This window comes from Puma concolor, chromosome E2 (genome assembly GCF_028749965.1).
Source record: "Puma concolor isolate L17-30 chromosome E2, mPumCon1.1.hap2, whole genome shotgun sequence".
Taxonomy (NCBI): Eukaryota; Metazoa; Chordata; class Mammalia; order Carnivora; family Felidae; genus Puma; species Puma concolor.
This window is the reverse complement of record NC_141681.1, coordinates 51143092-51162046: the sequence shown is the minus strand read 5'-3', so window position 1 is coordinate 51162046 and position 18955 is coordinate 51143092. Positions and strand designations below refer to the sequence as shown.

Here is an 18955-nt window from a genome sequence, read left to right as displayed (position 1 = left end):
TCGGGGTCTGGGCCCGGCTCCCGCTTCGCCGGCCTCTCGAACGCCCAGGCCTCCATTCCAGCCCCCGCCCCGCGTCTGCTCAGGCCCTGAGCTCGGAGACCCCTTGACTCCTCTCTTCCCTCCGCCGCGTCCTGCCCATCAGCAAATGTTGTCAGCTTCATGTTCAAAATCTATTCTCCCCCCACTGTGTCCACAGCCTCCCCCGGCCCGGTTGCCATCGCCTCCTGTCTACCTGTTACCTGATCTTTTTCTTATATTTCTTCCAGCCGGAGGGATCCTGTTAGAACCCGAGACGGAGGCTGTCCAGCTCCGCCCACCCCCCCACACTGTGGCTCCCACTCAAGGTGACGGCCAAGGCCAAATTCTTCCCGGTGGCCCGCTACCACGCCAGCCATATTGGCCGTGAACCTGGTTTCCTGCCTCCTGGACTTTGCATATTCTGTGCCCTCTGTTTGAAATGCTTTTCCCTGCCAACTTTCTACCTAGATCTTCTGTGCTTTCGGGTCTTAGCTTGCGGTAGGCTGGGCAATGCCCTGGAGCATCCAGAAGGAAGCGGGCACTGACATTGACTTAGGTGATAGACACACACTGTAGTGAACAAAAGAGAGAAAATCCCTGCCTCGTGGGGCTCACAGTCTGGTGGAGAAGACAGATAATGAACAGGTGAAGAAAGAAATATATCCTATAAAGTTGGGCGTGGGTGTGTCATAAATGCTCGGAAGGACAAAGCTAGACAACACGGGGTATTCGGGGGGCCCCTGTGAGGAGGTGACATTTGAGCAGAGACCTGAATGGATTGATTCAGGGTAAGACCTGAATCGATTGATTGAGGGTAAGACCATTTTTGGCAGGAAGAAAGGCCAGTGCAAAGGTCCTGGGGCAGGAGTTGTGTGGTTTGTTGGAACAATAGTCAGGGGGCCGTTGTTTCCCCTTCTGAGGACTTCAAGGGCTGACACCTGTTTCTGAAGGTCACTGTGGGAACTCAGGGAGCTCTTGCCTGTGGTTGGCGGCTAAGGCGAGACCCTTTGGCTGCCCTGGTCCTGTGCAACCTTAGGGGGCTGGGACATCCTCTCTGGGCTCTGCACTGTGTGTCGGGCCTGGCTGGAGCTGAGCAGACTCCCTGCTTGGTTCCCAAAGTCTGGCCTTGGCACCCTGGTGCGGGGCACCCCCCCCCCCCCCAACCGCACCCCCCACCCCTTCTCCTCTTTCTTCTCATCCTTCTCCTTCTTCCTCTCTCCTCCCCTCCCTCCTCCCTCCTTCTCTTTTCCCTCCTCCCTCGGCTCGCCCTCCTCTCTCTCTCTCCATCCTGCATCAACATTCCAGCCCAGGGGAGAAAAACAGGGCATGTTTCCTTCCTCTCACTGGCAGGGCTCCAGACAGTGACTGGGCCATTGTGTGCTCTGGCCTCAAGGTCATTCCTGCCCCCACCCCTGCCCTCCCCACCGCAGGAGGGTTACTTGAGAAAAGGCATCTTAGGTGAGGGGGGAGGAATGGGGGCAAGACAGAGGCCGCGGCTCCCCTGGCCGCCCAGTCTGGGCCCCATCCATAGCTGTAGTGGAATCCGGGGACCCAAGCGCCATCCGGCCTTTGTGGCTTTGTGGGGGGGGGACTTGGGGGGCTGCTCTCAACCTCCTGGGGCAGAGGAGAGCCCCAGTCTCCAGTCCGAAACCTGCTGTGTGACCCTGAGCTGGTTCCTGCCCCTCTCCGGGCCAACTCGGCCCTTCCTGGCTGAGTAGCCTCGGACAAGGTGCCTCCTTCTCTTTGTGCCTCTTTTTCCTTTTTTTGTGAACCAGTCCCTGCATCGAGGCCCTCCAACTTCCCAGGTGACAAAGATCACCCAGACTATTGATGTAAAAAATTCAGCTTCCGGGTCTCTTCCCTGGAAACACAGATTTCCTGGAGCCAGGCAGGGACCTGGGATGCGTATGTTTAATAAACAGCTAGGAGATTGGAAAAACGTGGCCCCATTTCAAGGGGAGGCTGTGAGCAGCAAGTCAGAAAATCTGTGCCAAGAGCACGTTACCCCGGGGGCCAGTGATGATCAGCACCGTGATTCTGAGAGCTCACACGTGGGGCACCTGGGTGGCTCAGTCGGTTAAGCATCCGACCTTGGCTCAGGTCATGATCACGAACTGTGAGTTCAAGCCCCACATCAGGCTCTGTGCTGACAGCTCAGAACCTGGAGCCTGCTTCAGATTCTGTGTCTCCCTCTCTCTCTGTCCCTTCCCCACTCCTGCTCTGTCTCTCTCTCTCAAAAATAAATAAACATTACCAAAAAAAAAAAAGCTCATACACTTTATTATTTTTCCTTGGAAGACATTTTCAGCGATTAACATTTTCAAGAACATCACATCTTACATAAAGTGCGGCAAACCTGTGCAGGGTAGGATCAATTAAGTCCCCCCAAGAAGAACGTGTGACAGAAAAATCGTGATTTTTGACTTTTCCCTCTGCCTGTTGCCAAAAGCTCACACCTAGGGCCAAAAGCATTTACCAACCTTTTCTGCATAGACCCTTTACTCGTAGTGGACTCTTTTCAACAACTCTAGGGGTGGGCACTATTATCTCGGTTTTATAGGCGAGGAAGAGCAACGTGCCCCCGCCCCCGGCTGCAAGTGGCCAGCTCAGCTCTGTCTGGGCGCTCAGCCTCCGCTCTTGACCGGCCTGCCCTGCTGAGGAATGAGGGGGACTTACCAGCTAGCTTCTCCACCCAGCAGCTGTGGGAACTGGGGGACCCAGAGCAAGGTTTTTAAGCTCTCTGTGCCTCAGTTTCTCTTTTTTCTTTCTTTCTTTCTTTCTTTCTTTCTTTCTTTCTTTCTTTCTTTCTTTCTTTCTTTCTTCTCTTTTAATGTTTATTTTTGAGAGAGAGAGAGAGAGAGAAAGCCAGAAGGGGAGGGGCAGAGAGAGAGATGGGGACAGAGGATCCGAAAGGGCTCTGTGCTGACAGCAGCGAGCCGCATGTGGGGCTCGAACTCACGAACTGTGAGATGGCGGCCTGAGCCGAAGTCAGCCACTGCACCGACTGAGACACCCAGGCGCCCCGTGGCTTCAGTTTCTTCATCTAGAAGATGGGCCAAGTGGCAGTAACTACTCTGAAGTGTTGCTGTAGAAATTCATTGAGCACGTGTTCGCAAAAGGACGGTCGATACTCGAGATAGAGGAGCTAGTATTGTTTTGCGGTCACTGTTCTTTCCTGGAACTGCTAACAGAAGGGGATTGGAGCCCAGGGATGCCTAGAGGGACGGGAGCTTTGGTCCTGGGGACATCCGAGCCTCCACACCCTGAGGATATGGGATCTGGAATCCGACTGACCTAGAAACCCAAGCAGCCTCCTCCTTGGCTCCCTCCACCCTGTCCCTCCCGCTGGCCTCATTCTGCATTGCACAAAGCAACCCCCAACTGAACACAACCACTGTCTTTCGCAAACCCTGAATGCTGTGGCTGTGGCAATTTCCCTTCGGGCTTAGATGAGAAAGGCTGTTTTGTCCAGTAGGAAGGAGTTCCAAGGTCCCGTGTGGCCCGGCCTGCCAGCTGCCCACCCGGGATCCCTTCTTCCTCTCTTCCTTGCGACGCAGGACCCTGAGGTTCTCTGGGGGCGGCGATATACCCAGGGGAAAGACTACAAGTCCCAGCCTCCCTTGCAGCTAGGGTGGCCATGTGACTAACAGCTGGCCAATCAGATGTAAGCGGCCGGCGCAGGCCGGGACTTTGGGGAAGGTTCCTTAAAGGGGGCGCAACCTGCGTGGGGTTGCGTTTGCCCTCGGTCCCTTTCTTTCCGCGGCCGGCCTGGAACGTGGACGAGGCTGCGGCGGCTCCAGCAGCCATCTTGGACCACGAGGTGACCAAGGGAATGGCAACCCCGCGTCACGAATGATGGGGCAGAAACCCAGAAGGCGCTGTGTCTCTAATGCCCCCGTGGAGCCGCGATTCCAGTTCTGAGCAATCCGCCTCTGGGAAGTCTTTCCGTGAGAGAGAAATAGTCTTCTTTCCATGTAAGCTGCCCTCACCCGTACCAGTCTCCCTTTCATCGTGTATGTTAGCCTTCTCTCTCTTTGTCTTGTGTTATTATTTCCAGTCCCTTCCTGGCCACCGAAGAGAAATTCTAACTGGTGTCCCTGGGCTCCAGCCCTAGGTACGTTGCTCGCTCTTACGTGAACTTGGTGGAAGGGCGCGCATGCGAGAGCCATTTCCCATTTGAGGGGGCTGGATAATATCAGGGTTAAGAGTGTGGACTCAAAGCCATCCACGCTTCCTAGTTGTGCCATTGCCCGGAAACCTAATATTGGAGACCACTGATTTAGGAAACAGCGTTCAAACTCCATGGAGAGCGCTCTTGGCGCCTCCCTCGGGTGGGGGCAGAGGCGTGGACGCGACTTTTGGCTCGCTCCTTCCTTCATTGGCCAGAACTTGGTTACACGGCCACCCGGAGCTGCAAGGCCCTCTGGGAAAGTGAGTATCTGACACTTTGAGTGTCTTTTACCGGAGGCGGCGACTGTCATCATGAGAGAGGAGTGGCTGCTGGGGAGCTATTCCCGGGTATTCCACACCCTCTTCCCTTCGTGTGTTTGGTTATTGTGCATCTAACCAAGAACCAACCCTCTACTGCAACCAGACCAGTCTCTCTTTTTATTGTATTTATTGTTTCCGATTTATATTTTTAAGTAAGCTCTACACCCAACGTGGGGCTCAAACTTACAACCCCAAGATGGAGAGTCGTGTGTTCTACCGATAGAGCCAGCCGGGCCCCCCCTCTTTGATTGTAGATAGTGGCCTCCCCTGTCTCTCATCACACTTGCAAAACGTTTGCCTAGTCCGTCAACATTTCAAAAATGTCCGTCAACATTTCAAAAAACCGTTAGGTTTAGTTGACTCACTCTGTGTTTTGTTTTATCCTTCATCCATTTCTGCTTTTGCCTTTTTACATTCCTTACCTTTTTTCCCTTGGTTTATTTTTCTGGACGGCTTATTTTGTTCATCGTCAAGCTCTTTCCGTTCTAGTATTCCCAATGCATTTAAGCATTTAAGACTATCATTCCCCCTCCAAGTGCGGCTTTGGCCCTATACCGCAGGTTTCTGGATCTAGTGTTTTCACGGGCATTTGATTTTGGTTGGTATTTTGCATTGTAATTGCCTCTGTAATTCAAGGTTTATTTAATTTACATCTCAGGAATTTTCTAGGTGTAAATAAACTTTGGGGGAGAGAGGGCTGTACCTACTTTTATCGCATTACTATTTTGAATCCTATATTGACCTACCATGTAAGCTCGCATTTGAGGAAAGGGCTCTGAGGCTAATAAAATGGTTTGAAAAAATTCTAGCCTGCCCCAAGCCCACACGTTTTTTGCTGATGGACAGACTGAGAGTCTAATGAATCCATGGCAAATGGAGGATCATAATCCAGATTTTATAACCCTCACTGTGGTGTGCGTTCACCACCCACCATCCCATCTCAACGTGGCCACCCCCAGAAAGTCTCTGTCTTGAAACTTGCTAGGAAATCTCTCTACTAGGCCTTTCTGTCCCTGCCCAAACCTCTCTTGCTACCCTGAGTCTGTGATCACCACTTCTGACCAACACTGAGAGTCTCTCTCTCTCCCTCTCTCTCTCTCTCTCGGGACATCTTGGCTGAGTGGGGCCTGTGGCTCTGGTCCTAGTAGTCGCAGGTGTTAGAAGACACTCTCTTCCAATCCCTCACTCTCTACCCCTCACCCCCACCCCTACTCCATTTGCATTTAGAGGAGGAGGGAGATATTTTTAGGGTTGTGCAGGTGATGTTTGAGACAGACATGGGGTGGGGGACAATCCCAGGACAATGAAGGCCACAAGGGAGCATCTTTGGTTAAATAGATGGCATCCCTCATGCCCCCCAGGGAATTTGGCCATTCCCTGTCCTGGCATGAGCAGCCTTGCTTCAGGGCCCAGGGGCAGTGAGTTGCAGCATAGGGGAGGGCTGTGTCCCACAGAACCCCGGTGTTTGGTGTCCCAGGGAGGGGCAGTCTTTGGCCCGTTGGGAAGCAGGACCGTCAGATATAACCTGGGGAGACGTGGGAAGAGCCCGAGGCCTTGACACTGAGCAGGAGGGACTCATCACGGTCCATTAGGCATCCCTGTGCACGCGTGCACCCACACTGAGAATAACCTCGGGTAGGAAAGGAGGCAAGTGTGGTCACCAGGAGATGGCAGGGTTGACGGTCAGAGAAGGAGAGGCTGACACATGCATGTGTTAACCAGGACATTTATGGCCTCTGTGGCTGTGCGACAACTCAGAGAAGTAGGGCCCCGTCAGTTCTAGCTCTAGCGCGGAAGCAGGAGAACAGCCGACCGTGGTCAGTCCGGCATCCTCCCTGGGAACAAGTGGTCCTCCAATCAGGGGGAGGAGAAGGGGAGGACGGCGTGAAGAGCTCTTCTCTCCGGAGGTCCCCACAGCCACAGCTGCGCGGCTACTCCAGGGCTGAGGCGGGGAGGGGCAGAAGGGTGGAAGAGGCTGTCAGGGAGGGTAGAGGACGAGCTCCCGGTGCCCCCACCCCTCGTGCTCCCCTGCCCGCCCCCAGCCTCCCGCGGCCCCACGCTCAGCCTGTGCCAGGTTCAGGTTCAGGAAGGTGGCGTTGGTCCTCATGCAGGGGAGGGAGGTTGACTGTGAGAAGAGAGACAGGGTGAAAAGGATTTCCGAGGCTTCATGGGGTGGGGGGTGGCCTGCTGTCATCGAAGAGCATTCTGCCTACAGCACTGACCCAGGACCAGGGTTTGATGAAGGAAGGGGTGCCTGGCAGTGACTGATTTCCTGACCCCAGGAAGTTCACATCTGAGCTGGGAGATGCCATCCCTGACTCAGGGCTTCCAAAAATGCCTGGTCTGATGGGGGAGAGGAGGCTCCAGACTGGAGAATGACCAAGTTCCCAGTGTCTGAGAGCTCCTGGTCTAATGGGATGAAGCCTGCCTCAGGGACATGGCCTCTTGGACCTCTGGGGATGTCTAGTCTGATGGGGATGGTCCTGGTCCCTGACTCTGGGAGCCCCCAGTCTGATGGAGGAGACCTGGTCCCTGCCTCTGGGAGCTCCCAGTCTGATGGAGGAGACCTGGTCCCTGCCTCTGGGAGCTCCCAGTCTGATGGAGGAGACCTGGTCCCTGCCTCTGGGAGCCCCCAGTCTGATGGAGGAGACATGGTCCTTGGTTCTGGGAGCCCCCAGTCTGATGGAGGAGACATGGTCTTTAACTCTGGGAGCTCCCAGTCTGATGGAGAAGACATGGTCTTTAACTCTGGGAGCTCCCAGTCTGATGTGGGAGACATGGTTCATTGACTCCGAGAACTACCAGTCTGATGGAGGAGACCTGGTCCCTGTTTCTGGGAGCTCCCAGTCTGATGGAGGAGACATGGTCTTTAACCCTGGGAGCTCCGAGTCTGATGTGGGAGACATGGTTCATTGACTCCGAGAACTTCCAGTCTGATGGAAGAGACCTGGTCCCTGTTTCTGGGAGCTCCCAGTCTGATGGAGGAGACATGGTCCCTAACTCTGGGAGCTCCCAGTCTGATGGAGGAGACATGGTCTTTAACTCTGGGAGCTCCCAGTCTGATGTGGGAGACATGGTTCACTGACTCTGAGAACTACCAGTCTGATGGAGGAGACCTGGTCCCTGTTTCTGGGAGCTCCCAGTCTGATGGAGGAGACATGGTCTTTAACCCTGGGAGCTCCCAGTCTGATGTGGGAGACATGGTTCATTGACTCCGAGAACTTCCAGTCTGATGGAGGAGACCTGTTTCTGGGAGCTCCCAGTCTGATGGAGGAGACATGGTCCCTGACTCTGGGAGTCCCTACTATGATGGGCAAGACACGGTCTTCAACATCTGGGAATTCCCAGACTGATGGAAGAGACATGGCTCCTGACCACTGGGAATTCCCAGTCTGAGGGAGGAGACAAAATTCCCATCACCTAGAAGCCTCTATCCTAATGGAGGAGATTTTTCCTATTTCACTTTGAGAGAAAAATGTCCCCCTCTGATGGTAGAAATTCTGTCCTCACTCTTACCCTAATGCAGAGGCCGAGACATGATGCCAACTGTCTAGGATCTCCCAGTCTAAAGAGGGAGTTACGATCCACCCTCGTACTATACATCCAGTCTGATAGGGGAGGTACACTCCCATCATTAACCCACTTTCCCAATAAAGTAGCGGAGGCAATAGGTCTACCCACCTGCAGGAAAAAGGGTGCCCTACGCTCAGACTGTGCCTCCTTTCTTGAGCCCTTCAGTCTGGTGTACTTATATGAGAGAGGAGGCGTGGAATCCCCCTTTGGTAGCCTTCGGTTCGATGCAGGAGGCCTATCTACCCCTAGTCTAGGCTGTCGGTTTGACAGAAGAGGCCAAAAACTCCATTTGGAGATCCCCCAAGTCAGAGGGAGGAGAGGGAGCCCCTTCTTTCAAGTCTGTTGGGGACGCCGATCCACCCTTCGTCTGTGCTTCCCTCCCCGCCCTGGAGGAGACAAAGCCCCGCTTTGGGAGCGTCTGTCTGAAAAGATACACCCTCTGCCCCACTCTGACACACTCACGGGCCACCTGCAGCTCCACTTCCAGGGTCTCGGTCTTGCCCTGCAACGTGACGGTCTTGAGGGTGTAGCGGCCGGCATCCGTGAGGTTCAGCTTCTGCACCAGCAGTGAGCAGTTGGCGAAGCCCACCTCCCGGCCTGTGTGCGCGGGGCCTGCGATCCAGTTGCCCGACGGCAGTTGGCTGAGCAGCCGGCCGGGCTCCGAGGCAGGCCCGCGGTACCAGGCGTAGACCAGCAGGTCCTTGGGGTAGCCCTGGACGGTCAGCGTCACATCCTGGCCCTCCATCGGCCTGGTGGGCACGGGCACAATCGTCATGGCGACCGCTGCCGCTGAAGAGAGAGGGGGGGGGGGCGGGGGGCTGGGTCACCGGGCCTGCACCTGGCGTGGCGTCCCCCTCCCACCCCCGCGCCCCTGCCTCCCCCGCACCTGACTGGTGCCGCCCCGTGCGGGGCCCCCGGGGAAGGAGACAGAGGAAGGAGCTGACTTGTGTGGCCGTGGAGGTGGGTTTTGTGTCCCGACAATGCCTGCCAGGGAGCTCTGTCTTCCCTCAGGAGATTGGGGGACCCCAAGGGTGGGGGCCGTCTCTCCCACCTTAGACTAAGAATTTCCAGCCCTCGGGGGGATATCTATCCCGCTTAACTAGAAGACCCTAGAGAGTCAAACCATGTCTCCTCCATCAGATTGGAAATTCCCAAAATATAGGGGCCATGTCTCCCCTATCAGATTGGAAATTCTAGAATATGGGGGGGGGGCATATCTCCCCTATCAGACTGGAAATTCTCAGAACATGGGGGCCCTGTCTCCCCCTCAGATAGTTGGGAATTGTGTACCCCAGGTTGTATCTCTTGTCAAACCAAGAGACCTCAGGATGTGGGGGCCATAGTTTCTTATCAAATTGAAAGATTCCAGAGGGTGGGAGGCCATGTCTCTTCCATCAGATTCGAAATTCCAGATTATTGGGCTGGGTCTCTCCAATCAGGCTGGGGACCCCAGAAGCTGGATGGGGGTATGTCTACCCCATCAGACTGGAAATTCCTAGAAAGTAGGGGGAGGCTTTACTCCCCCATCAGATTGGGAGTAACCCAAAGGTGGGAACTATGTCTCCCCCATCAGACTAGGAATTCTCAAAAAAAAAAAAAAAAAAAAAAAAAAAAAAAAAGGACCATGTCTCCTTAAGACCACATCTCTCCCATCAGAATACAAAGTCTCCCCAAGGTGAACTGACTGTCTCCTCCATCTGACTGGAGGCTCATTGAGGGTGGGTGTCATGTCTCCTCCATCATTGCTTAAAGTCCATGGAGTGTGAGACATTGCCTCTTCTCTCTGACTGGCAGCTCCTCGAATAAGGAAGTCATGCTTCCCTATTCCAGGATCATGTCTCCAAGAGCAGAGACCATGTCTCCTCCATCACATCAGAGTCTCCCCCAGATGGGGATCAGGATAGAGTCTCCCTTTCCTCTGTCTCTCCCTGGCACTTGCCACGGGGTTGCTGACAGTTCGGGAGGCCCTCGGGGGTGCTTTACCCACTCCCTGCACATACCTGCACACTTGGGCACCCCCCATCTTGGCCTGCACAGGCAGGGCTTGGGGCGGCACCTGGGGTCATCTGGTACATCTCCCTGTCTCTGGCCAAGACCAGCTACCCAGGCCCCAGGTGGGGTGGGGCAGGAGGTACACTTACCTTTGGGGATGCCATTTCTGCTTTGGGTGAAAGAGTATCCACCCTTTGGATGAGACCCAGCCTGTTAGTAGGAGGAGGGAGGAGGGAGGGAGGGAAGGACTGTTCCCACCATCCCTGGGGGCATGGTGGCCACTTGGGAAGGAACCAAGGCAGAATTAAGGAGGCCTCAGTGTTCAAAGCCACCATCCCCAGGGGATGAGAAAGTGTCCCCTGAGGATCCTGATAGCTCTGAAAACAACAGCTGTGTCTGCACTACCCCCAGCCCCCAGGTTGTTTAAGGACAGAGGCAAGACAATGCTTCCCTGGCTGTGTTTTTCCACTTGCCATCAACTGGCTGTGACTTTCCGTGTGTGTGTGTGTGTGTGTGTGTGTGTGCGCATGCATGGTCCTCTGGGCCAGATTACTGGGTAATCCAGTCGGCCGCACAGGAGTTCACCTGTCTGTGTGGAGAGAATGGGTCAGCCCCAAAGCATCTGTGACCGGCTGAATTTAGAACAGGGGCACTCACAGGAAGGGACGTCTGAACGTTTTCCTGCCCTGCCACTGCCCGATGTGGACAGGTACACACTGAGGACTCTGAAGGGAGAGTCTGATTCATTGTTTGTTTTCCAGGCGACAAGGCATGGACCGTCTCCAGATGAAGAGGGGGTCCACCCGATATGCCACTCTGTGACTTGGCCAAAGAATGGGCTGGGAAGCTCTTAACTCTCCAGTGATCTCCTGGGCACATGGTGCGCTAACTGTTGGTGGAGGGGCCAAACCTTCATAGTCCAACTGGGCCTCCGTGGGGAGGGGGTGGTGGTCAGGCTGGGGGCGACTCACCGGAGAGCTTGACCACCACCGAGGCGGATCCGGAAAGCAGGGTCTTGGGGTTCTTAGCAATACACGTGTACGTGCCCTCCTGGGCCGCCGTCATGCTAGTGATGTTGAGGTGGTCTTGCCCGTTCTTGAGGGCCCGCCCGTTGAAGGCCCACACATACTCGGGCTCTGGGCAGGACTGGGACACGCACCACAGGGTGAGGGACGTGTTGAAGTCCAGTTTGATGGTACAGCCCGTGCGGGTGGTGGAATCTTGGAGGATGGCCACGCGTTCTGGGCCATCTGTGGGGGGCAGGAGGGAGAGAGACGGGGCAGTAGAGCGACAGGGGAGTAGAGATGGGCACCCTGGCTTCCTCTCCACCATGCTGGGCCTCTGGGAGTGTGTGGGCCTAGCGGAGGGAGAAAGCTCTGGCTTTTTCGGATCCCACACACATCTCTAACTTGCTCTAGGATCTCGAGAATCACTTTCCCCTTTCAGGGGACCTGTTTTCTCATCTGTAGAAAGAGGATGTTGGGCCAGACAAAATTTCAAGATATTTTTGAAGTCTATGGCTCCATTAAAAAAAGAGAAGAAGAAGAAGAAGAAGAAGAAGAAGAAGAAGAAGAAGAAGAAGACGACGACTAGACTATCGGTCTATCAGTTTCTCATAAGCCATTCTAAGAGTCTAGAATTCTAGGGCTCCAAGAGTCAATGTTTCTAGTCAATGCTTCTAGGTTCTAGGATTCTAAGATTCTAGAAGTCTATGTTTCTAAAATTCTAGGATTGGGTGCCTCTAAGATTTTAGAATTAGATTCTAAGATTCTAAGAATCTCTGCTTCTAGAGTTTCTAGGATTCTCAGAGTCTAGAATTCAGTGCTTCTTAAATCCAGAATTCTCTGGTCGTAGGATTCTAGGCTCTAAGTGTTTCTACATCGGCGGCCCTTGCGTACCTCTGTGATTTATTTCCCCCGGATTCCACACTGCATATCTGCTGCCCCTGGGAATGACTCCATGCTTTGGTTGTGTTTTCTTCTCCTGTCTCCCCTCCCACCCGCCACTCACTTCCCACCTCCATTTCACAACCAACCAGCCCTGTGTCTCTTCCCTGCTTGTATTGCTTCAAACTGAAGGATCGGTCCGTTTCAAGGGTGGTTTTTAGTCCTTAGGACATGGGTCAAGTGCATCCCTAAGAAAGGGATCCTTGGTGCCTCATCCCAGCTCACCTACTGACTCACTGTGTGCGCCCTTGGGCACCCTCTCCTGGCCTCAGTTTCCCCATCTATGAGGTTTGGGCGCAGGGTATCTCTAGCGGGGCCAGGAGGACTCACAGTACACGGTCAGGTTGACGGGCTCGCTGCGGCTGACACTGACCGGGTTCCAGACCTCACACTGGTAGGCTCCCGCCTCCTCTCTGCGGACGCCATGCCGGGTCAGTACCCGGCCATCGGGGGACTGGCCGAGGCGGATGGCGATGGGCAGGGCTTCGCCGTTGAAGAACCAGCGGACCTCAGCGGGGCTGGGGCTGCTGCACGCCAGGCGCAGGGTGTCTCGGCGCTCGACCAGTGCCGTGTTGTTGGCCGTGACCACAGGCTGGGCCAGGATCTCTGTGGGGCAAGAGACAGAGGGGGAGGGGGCCGGGCACTGCCTGCTCCCCCGGCCACCCCCGCTCTAGGCAAGGGGCATGGCTGGATCCTGGGGGCGTCTCTGTAGCCCCCAGCCAGAGGGGCAAAGAATGGGATAGGAGGCAGTCCTGGAAGCCATCCCGAAGGAGGCGAGCATTTTAATGTTATTTTGTCTTTTTTTTTTTTTTTTAACCGTTTTCCATTTTAATTTATTTTCATTTTAATTTTTATCAGAGGGGCCGGGACGCACGTGGGAAGGCTGGCCGTGGTACAGGGGAGGCCGAGGGGGGGGGGGGCGGGGCGTCTCACCATAGACCTGCACGTGTCCGTAGCCCACGTCCGTCTGGAGCTGCCTGTTGAGGGTCTGCAGGATGTAGGTGCCCGAGTGCCCGGGCAGGGCGCCCCGGATGTCCAGGCCGCCGTCGGGGCGCACAGCCTCCCGTCCCGTGTGGGCCGGGCCAGGGGTCTCGTCGCCCGTGCTCACGATGTAGCTGGCCACCAGGTAACTCAGGCTGAGCGTGGGCCCCGCGTACCAGTTGTAGGCAAGCACTTCCCCCGAAAGCCCGTGGACGGTCAGTGTGACGTTGTCCCCCTCGGCTGGCTGGGCAGGCTCGGGGGTGATAGAGATTTCGGCCCCCGCGCTCAGGAAGGCGGCTGAGGAAGAGGAGCCCGAGGGGGCGGGTGAGGCCGCCAGTGGCCACTGCCCCCACTCAGTGGAGGAGGAGCTGTGGCGATCTCCTGGCACGCGTGTTCCTGGTATACCATGAGCGCCTAATCAGTGTGAGCCAGGTGTAGGGTCTCAGTCCTGCGGTGGGACTGAGGATTGAATTCGATGGGCTCTGCCTGGGGTCTGGCCCAAAGCCTTGAGCACAAGCTCCTAGCACGTGCTCGGCCTGCCAGAACTTTGGATGTGCTGGGGGCCCAGAGGGTTTTCCTGCTGTGAGAGTCACCGAACCCGGGCTTGCACAATCAGGCTGGCTCGTCTAGGCCCTGGGCCCGGACTCTCAGTCCGGTGCTCTTCCTGGGCCTCGGGCAGGTCTGACCGCAGCAGAAAGTTGGGGCGGGACGAATTGACTCCACCCTTTTCCCTCCAACCCAGGAGATAAGCCCCAAACCCGACTAGCTGGTCAGGGCTGCTTGGGTTTGAATTGTATGTGTGGTTGCCCAGAAGGGGCGGCCGTGGCGGGTTCTCGGGGAAGAAGTGCTTGCACGCCTGGCCCCGGTTTCTGGTACTTTCCAGGCTGACACATCCCGGCGAGGGGTGAGGGCTCTGGGTCTAGCACTCAGCCCTGCCACCACTGACAGGCGGAGCCCAGCCAGCGGCTTCCCCTCTCCGAGCCTCGGGTTTCTCGTCTAGGAAGAGGGGGGTCCTGAGCGGACCTCCTTTCTAGGGTGGCTGTTAACACCCAGAAAACATTTAGAGTAAGTGCTAGTGAACGCCGCTTATTGTGACCTTTGGACGACCCTGGGAGCTTAGCCCATTTCACAGATGAGGAAACTGAGGCTGAGAAAGGGAAGGTGACTGCCCAAAGCCGCGTCCGCAGGGAGAGGCAGAGCTGGGGGTCAGGGCTCACCCCAGCCACGCTTTTGTAGCTCAGTCAGGGTTTGCCATGCGAGCGAGGGTGGGTCAGTGACCCCCCTGCTTTAGACTCACACCCCGATCTTAGAAAAATCTCTGAGGTCCACCCTGCAGACTTCTCTGGGTGGCTGGCCCTGGCCGGGGCCTCTTGGAGGAGCAGACGGGGCCCTCCCTACCCAGCACGCTGGACTTCTGGCTCGCACCTTGCCTCTCCCGGACCGGGGTCCCTGCCCTTCCCCGAGGCCCCCCTCCCCGGGGCCTGCGGTTGTGGGGGGCACCGTTCTCGCTCACCGCTGAGGAAGAGCCAGCTGCACCCCGTCAGTGCCATCTTTCGCCCCCAACCCGGACTCGAAGACCGCGGCGTTGGCGTCCCGATGCTCCGAGGCCCTTCCTGGTTGGGACCTGGCTCCGTCTGGCGCGGGACCTGGGAGGGTTCGGTGATTTGGAGCCGGGGGAGATCACCTGAATTTGGAGGGATCGAGTCACCGAGGATCTGGGGCCCCGTTTGGGTACCAGAGCGGGTGTGGCAGGCACCGGCCAGGGGTCACGACCCGGCCGGGCCTCCTGGGGCGCTGCCTAACCTCCTTGTGCCGAGGGCCCGGGCCCGGGGTTTGGTACCAGGAGGAGAACCAGGTCGCCAGGGAGGAGGAGGGCGGGGGAAGATTTTAGGGCAGTTCTTACCCCGGGCCCTGGTGCACTTGGGGGTCACCAAAGAATAAAACCAATCAGCAGCGACTGACTTTTTGCAGCCTCTGCGCCGTGGGTGACCTTCCGGTATCTTTTCAGGGGACTTCCTGTGAGGTGGGCACTGGTAGAACCCGCATTTGCAGATGGGGAAACTGAGGCGCCAGGCACAGGCTCTGACTTGCCCAAGTTCCTGCAGCGAGAGGGAGTTCGAACCCTGCCCTGTCTCCAAAGCCACCCCGAGGGAAGGAGGCTCGGCGGCTACGCACTTTCTTTGGGGCCGTGCTGCCGACTGGCTTCCTGCACCGGGTGAGAAGCGCGCATTCTGTCTTTCCTTCTGAGGCCTTCTTTCCCGTGTCTGTCCGATGGGTCTGCGGAGCCTCTGGGGCCACAGAGGGCCCTGTTTTGACCCTGGCTCTGCACTTCCCCGAAGTGGGGCCGGAGGCAGTCCCTTGCCGAGTCTCCATGAGCTGCTCTGCAAGACACGGATGGTGGGCGCCTGGGTGGCTCGGTCGGTTGAGCGTCCGACCTCGGCTCAGGTCATGATCTCGCGGTTGGAGAGTTCGAGCCCCGCGTCGGGCTCCGTGCTCTCAGCTCAGAGCCCGGAGCCTGCTTCGGATTCTGGGTCTCCCTCTCTCTGTGTCCCTCCCCTGCTCATGCTCTGTCTCTCTCAAAAATAAGTAAACATTAGGAAGAAAAGAAACAGGGATGGTGTAGGCCCTCCTCAGTTTTGTTGGGCGCAATTAGCGTGACGCTCCCTGTCGGGACTTGAACCAGCACCTGGCGGAACTGGGCCCCCAACACGAGGTCTGGTTGGTGTCACCGTTATTCAAAGGGCAGGCGCTGGACCCTGAGCCTCCACGACCCTGAGCAAGTTATAGAGTCCGCTGGGCCTCAGTTTCCTCGTCTGTGAAATGGGAACAATGACAGTCCCCACCTCGTAGGGCCGTCGTAAAGATTAAGTGAGTAAACCAGTGTGAAATGGTTGTGAAGATGCCCAGCACAGGGCAAAAGGCCAAGAAACCACTCATTGATTCAACAAATATTGAAAGGGCATCTCCTGCCTGCCGGGCACCGTTCTAAGTGCAAGTAGATAAATTCCCTGCCCCCTTGGGGGTGAACAAATGCAATACAAACTGTCCCGTGTCGGATGCACATAAGTGCGGTTGGGGCAAAAATAAAGCCGGGAAGGGGGGGTTGCGATTTTTAAGTTGGGGGTGGGGGAGGGGATCAGGGAAGGTTGTCTCTGGAAAGGTGACAGTTGGCGATGCGGGGCGGGGGGGCGGGGGGGATCTGGGGAAAGGGTGTTGTCGACAGATGTGTTATTACTGATACCTTGATGGCTTCTGGGTCCCCGGCCCTTCTCGGGCCCCAGTGGCCTGCCTCCGGGCAGGGGGCCGTCCCTGTGGCTCAGCTGTCCCAGTTTGCTCCTCGGGCACCGTGTCCTGAGCTACCCTTGCAGGGCGGGGCTCTGATGGGGGGGTTGCGAGAGGTGTGGGTGCGCTGGCGCCTTGTCTCCCCCCCCACCCGCCCCCGCCTGCAGCCTCACCTCACCCTTCTCTGTCCTGACCCAGGCCTCTCCCCTGAGCCCTGGGACCGCGTCTCAGAGTCATTCAGGACGCCTCCCCCGAGCTGTCCCCGGGCGCCGCTTGCTCACCTTGTCCCAGACCGACCTTGGCATCAGGCCTGCTGCTGCTCCTCGTCCTCTTATCAAAGGGCTTGGTGACACTGTCCCCCCCGTCACTGGGACAGAGAGACCCAGGCCTCTGTCCCCGACGCTTCCCCGCCAGCACGCCACATCCTGTGGCCCCTGCCTCTTAAAGCTCTCTCCCATGTGTGCCTTTCTCTCCCTCCCTGTGGCCCCTGCCCTGGTCCAGGCACCCCTCCTGCCCTTTGTCTGGCTGCCCCCTCCCACGTCCTCCCAGGTTTCTGGCCCTGGTCTCGCCCTCCCTCCTTCCATGGTGCTCAGAACCTGCGTTACTCCCCGGCGCCCTCGGGAGAAAGCCCAGCTCCTTGGCATGGCCCGTGGGGCCCCGCATGGCCTGGCCCCTGCCGGCTCGACTGGCCTCTCGGACACCCCTTCCTCCCGGGAACTCTGTGCTCCGGTTATTCCGCCTCCCTTCTGCCCTCCCGGCCCAGCATATCCCGGCTTCCCTCTGCTCTGTTTCACTGCTTGCCCAACTCCTCCTCCTCCTCCTCCTCCTCCTCCTCCAGAAAGCCCTCCTGGAATCTCGGAGGGGGTGGTGGTGGTTAAGAGCACCCTGACCACCCTGGCTGCTCACAGTCGGGGGGTGGGCCTGTCTCCCCATCTGGACTGTGAGTCCTGGGAGGGCAGGACCTGGGTCGTTGTGGTCACCACCGTGTCCCCATTGCCGGACAGCACAGGGTGGGGCGCAGAGCGCTTGTGGAAGTGGACACCAGGGGCGGATGACAGGGAGGCCTGGGTGTCTGGTGATTCGCTATCTGGTTGAGGAGCAGGAGGAGGCCGTGGCTCTGAAAGTACTGGAACAGGTCCAGCCTTTTGTCCAGACTCTGCCGTGGCTCCCGACCACTCACAGCGTCTGCTGTTCTTGCCTTTCCGGATCCGCCCCGTTCCCCACCTCCCCGCCCCTCCGCTGGTGCTCCCGGACCCGAGCCTGGGTCCTTGGTTCAAGTGAGAGCTGAAGTTTCTCGAGCACCTACTGTGTGTTAGGCGCCGGGCTAGGCAGGAGGTTATGGGCATGAGTAGCCAAAAGTCCCTGCCTCGGAGAACTGACCTTCTTTCTTTCTGTCTGGCGAGATAATCAGTAGGTGAATAAACACAAGCACATAGAGCTTTGTATCAGGTGGGGGTAATGCCATGGGGAAAAAGAAAGCAGGGGAGGGAGTGGAGGGGGCCTGGGCACTGCCTTATGTCGGGCAGTGAGAAGACGTTGTAGGAGGCGACCCTGGAGTAGAGACTGAATAAGGGAGCCGTGCTGAATCCAGGGGAAGAACATTCCAGGCAGCGGGCACAGCAGTGCCAAGGTCCTGAGGCAGGAGCGTGAGGAAGAGTGAGGGGGCCGCTGAAGAGACAGGGGCGGATCTGGCAGGCCTCGTGGGCCGCCGGAGGGTTTTGGCTTTTGCTCTGACGCTGGAGCCATGGAAGGGCTTTGGGCAGAGAACGGATGGGGGTTTGACACTTAGATGTTTGTAGAAACTTCTGGCTGCGCGTGGGTAACAGACTGGCGTGGAGGGGGTGGCGGCGGGGCTGGGAGGGGCCGAGGAGGTGACTGCGGTAGTCCAGCCGTGTCCCGTATGGTGGCCACGGGCCGCTGACTTCTCTGAACCGAGATGAGCTATGAGTAAAAGGTACCCGGGCATTTTGTCCTGTGTACGTGGCTCCCATCCTTCCTGCCGGATGGCACCAAAGCGGGCACCCGGGAGGGGGAAACGGCCGGACCGTGGGTACGTTTTACAGAGAGGCCCTTATTCAGGTTGACAGCGTTGGCCTTACCCGTTCCCTTGTCCTGCAGCCCCCTCCCTCCCCGCTGAGGATCCATTTTGCAGACCGGGAAACTGAGGCTCAAGGCCATTGCCTCAGGAGGCTGGAGTGGGTGCGTCTTATCACAGCAGGCTGGGGACAAGGTTCTCAGGTCTTGTCAGCTCACTTCCACCCCCCACCCCCACCCCAAGCCCTCTTATCTGACCAGCCACGTCACTAAGTTCCCTAGGGAGCCGGCCCTGGGCCCTGTCCTTCATGGAGACCCCACCCACCGCGGACCTAATCAGTATTTGCTAGATGGAAACTAGCCTGGGCCCCTTGTGGCAAGACCCTTGTCCTCTCCTTCCCCTGGCAGAGACCTTGGAGCTGAGGGGCTGGAGCTAATCCCTCAGCGAGAGGCCAAAGCGGGTTTCTGACCCCCTTCCCTCCCCTTATCTGGTGAGAGGAGGCCCAGGGTGCGGCAATATTTACTCAGGGACCTGACCTCAAGGTGTGGCTTCCTGTGCCCGCCTGGCAAGGTCTGGGCTTGGTCCGGGGGAGGCTGTCCTTGGGGAGAAAGGACCCCAGGTCCCCTAAAATCCTCAC

General features: G+C 57.2%; 1 protein-coding gene across 4 annotated transcripts; it reads right to left on the bottom strand.

Moving 5' to 3' along the window:
* Nucleotides 1-6219: 6219 nt before the first annotated feature.
* Nucleotides 6220-17408, bottom strand: CEACAM16 (CEA cell adhesion molecule 16, tectorial membrane component). Of its 4 annotated transcripts, none has more exons than XM_086690049.1 (9): nucleotides 16565-17405; nucleotides 16243-16378; nucleotides 15173-15382; nucleotides 14515-14685; nucleotides 12954-13298; nucleotides 12351-12626; nucleotides 11046-11324; nucleotides 8545-8871; nucleotides 6220-6634 (listed from the first exon to the last, which is right to left on the bottom strand). In XM_086690049.1, the coding sequence occupies exons 3-9, from the start codon at nucleotides 15372-15374 to the stop codon at nucleotides 6570-6572; spliced, it is 1665 nt and encodes a 554-aa protein (XP_086546175.1). In that variant the 5' UTR covers nucleotides 15375-15382; nucleotides 16243-16378; nucleotides 16565-17405; the 3' UTR covers nucleotides 6220-6569. The 4 variants fall into 4 exon arrangements, with proteins under 4 accessions (XP_086546175.1, XP_086546176.1, XP_086546174.1 ...); XM_086690050.1 differs by having other exon boundaries at nucleotides 6220-6451; nucleotides 16565-17404; XM_086690048.1 differs by having other exon boundaries at nucleotides 6550-8871; nucleotides 16565-17408.
* Nucleotides 17409-18955: the final 1547 nt, after the last annotated feature.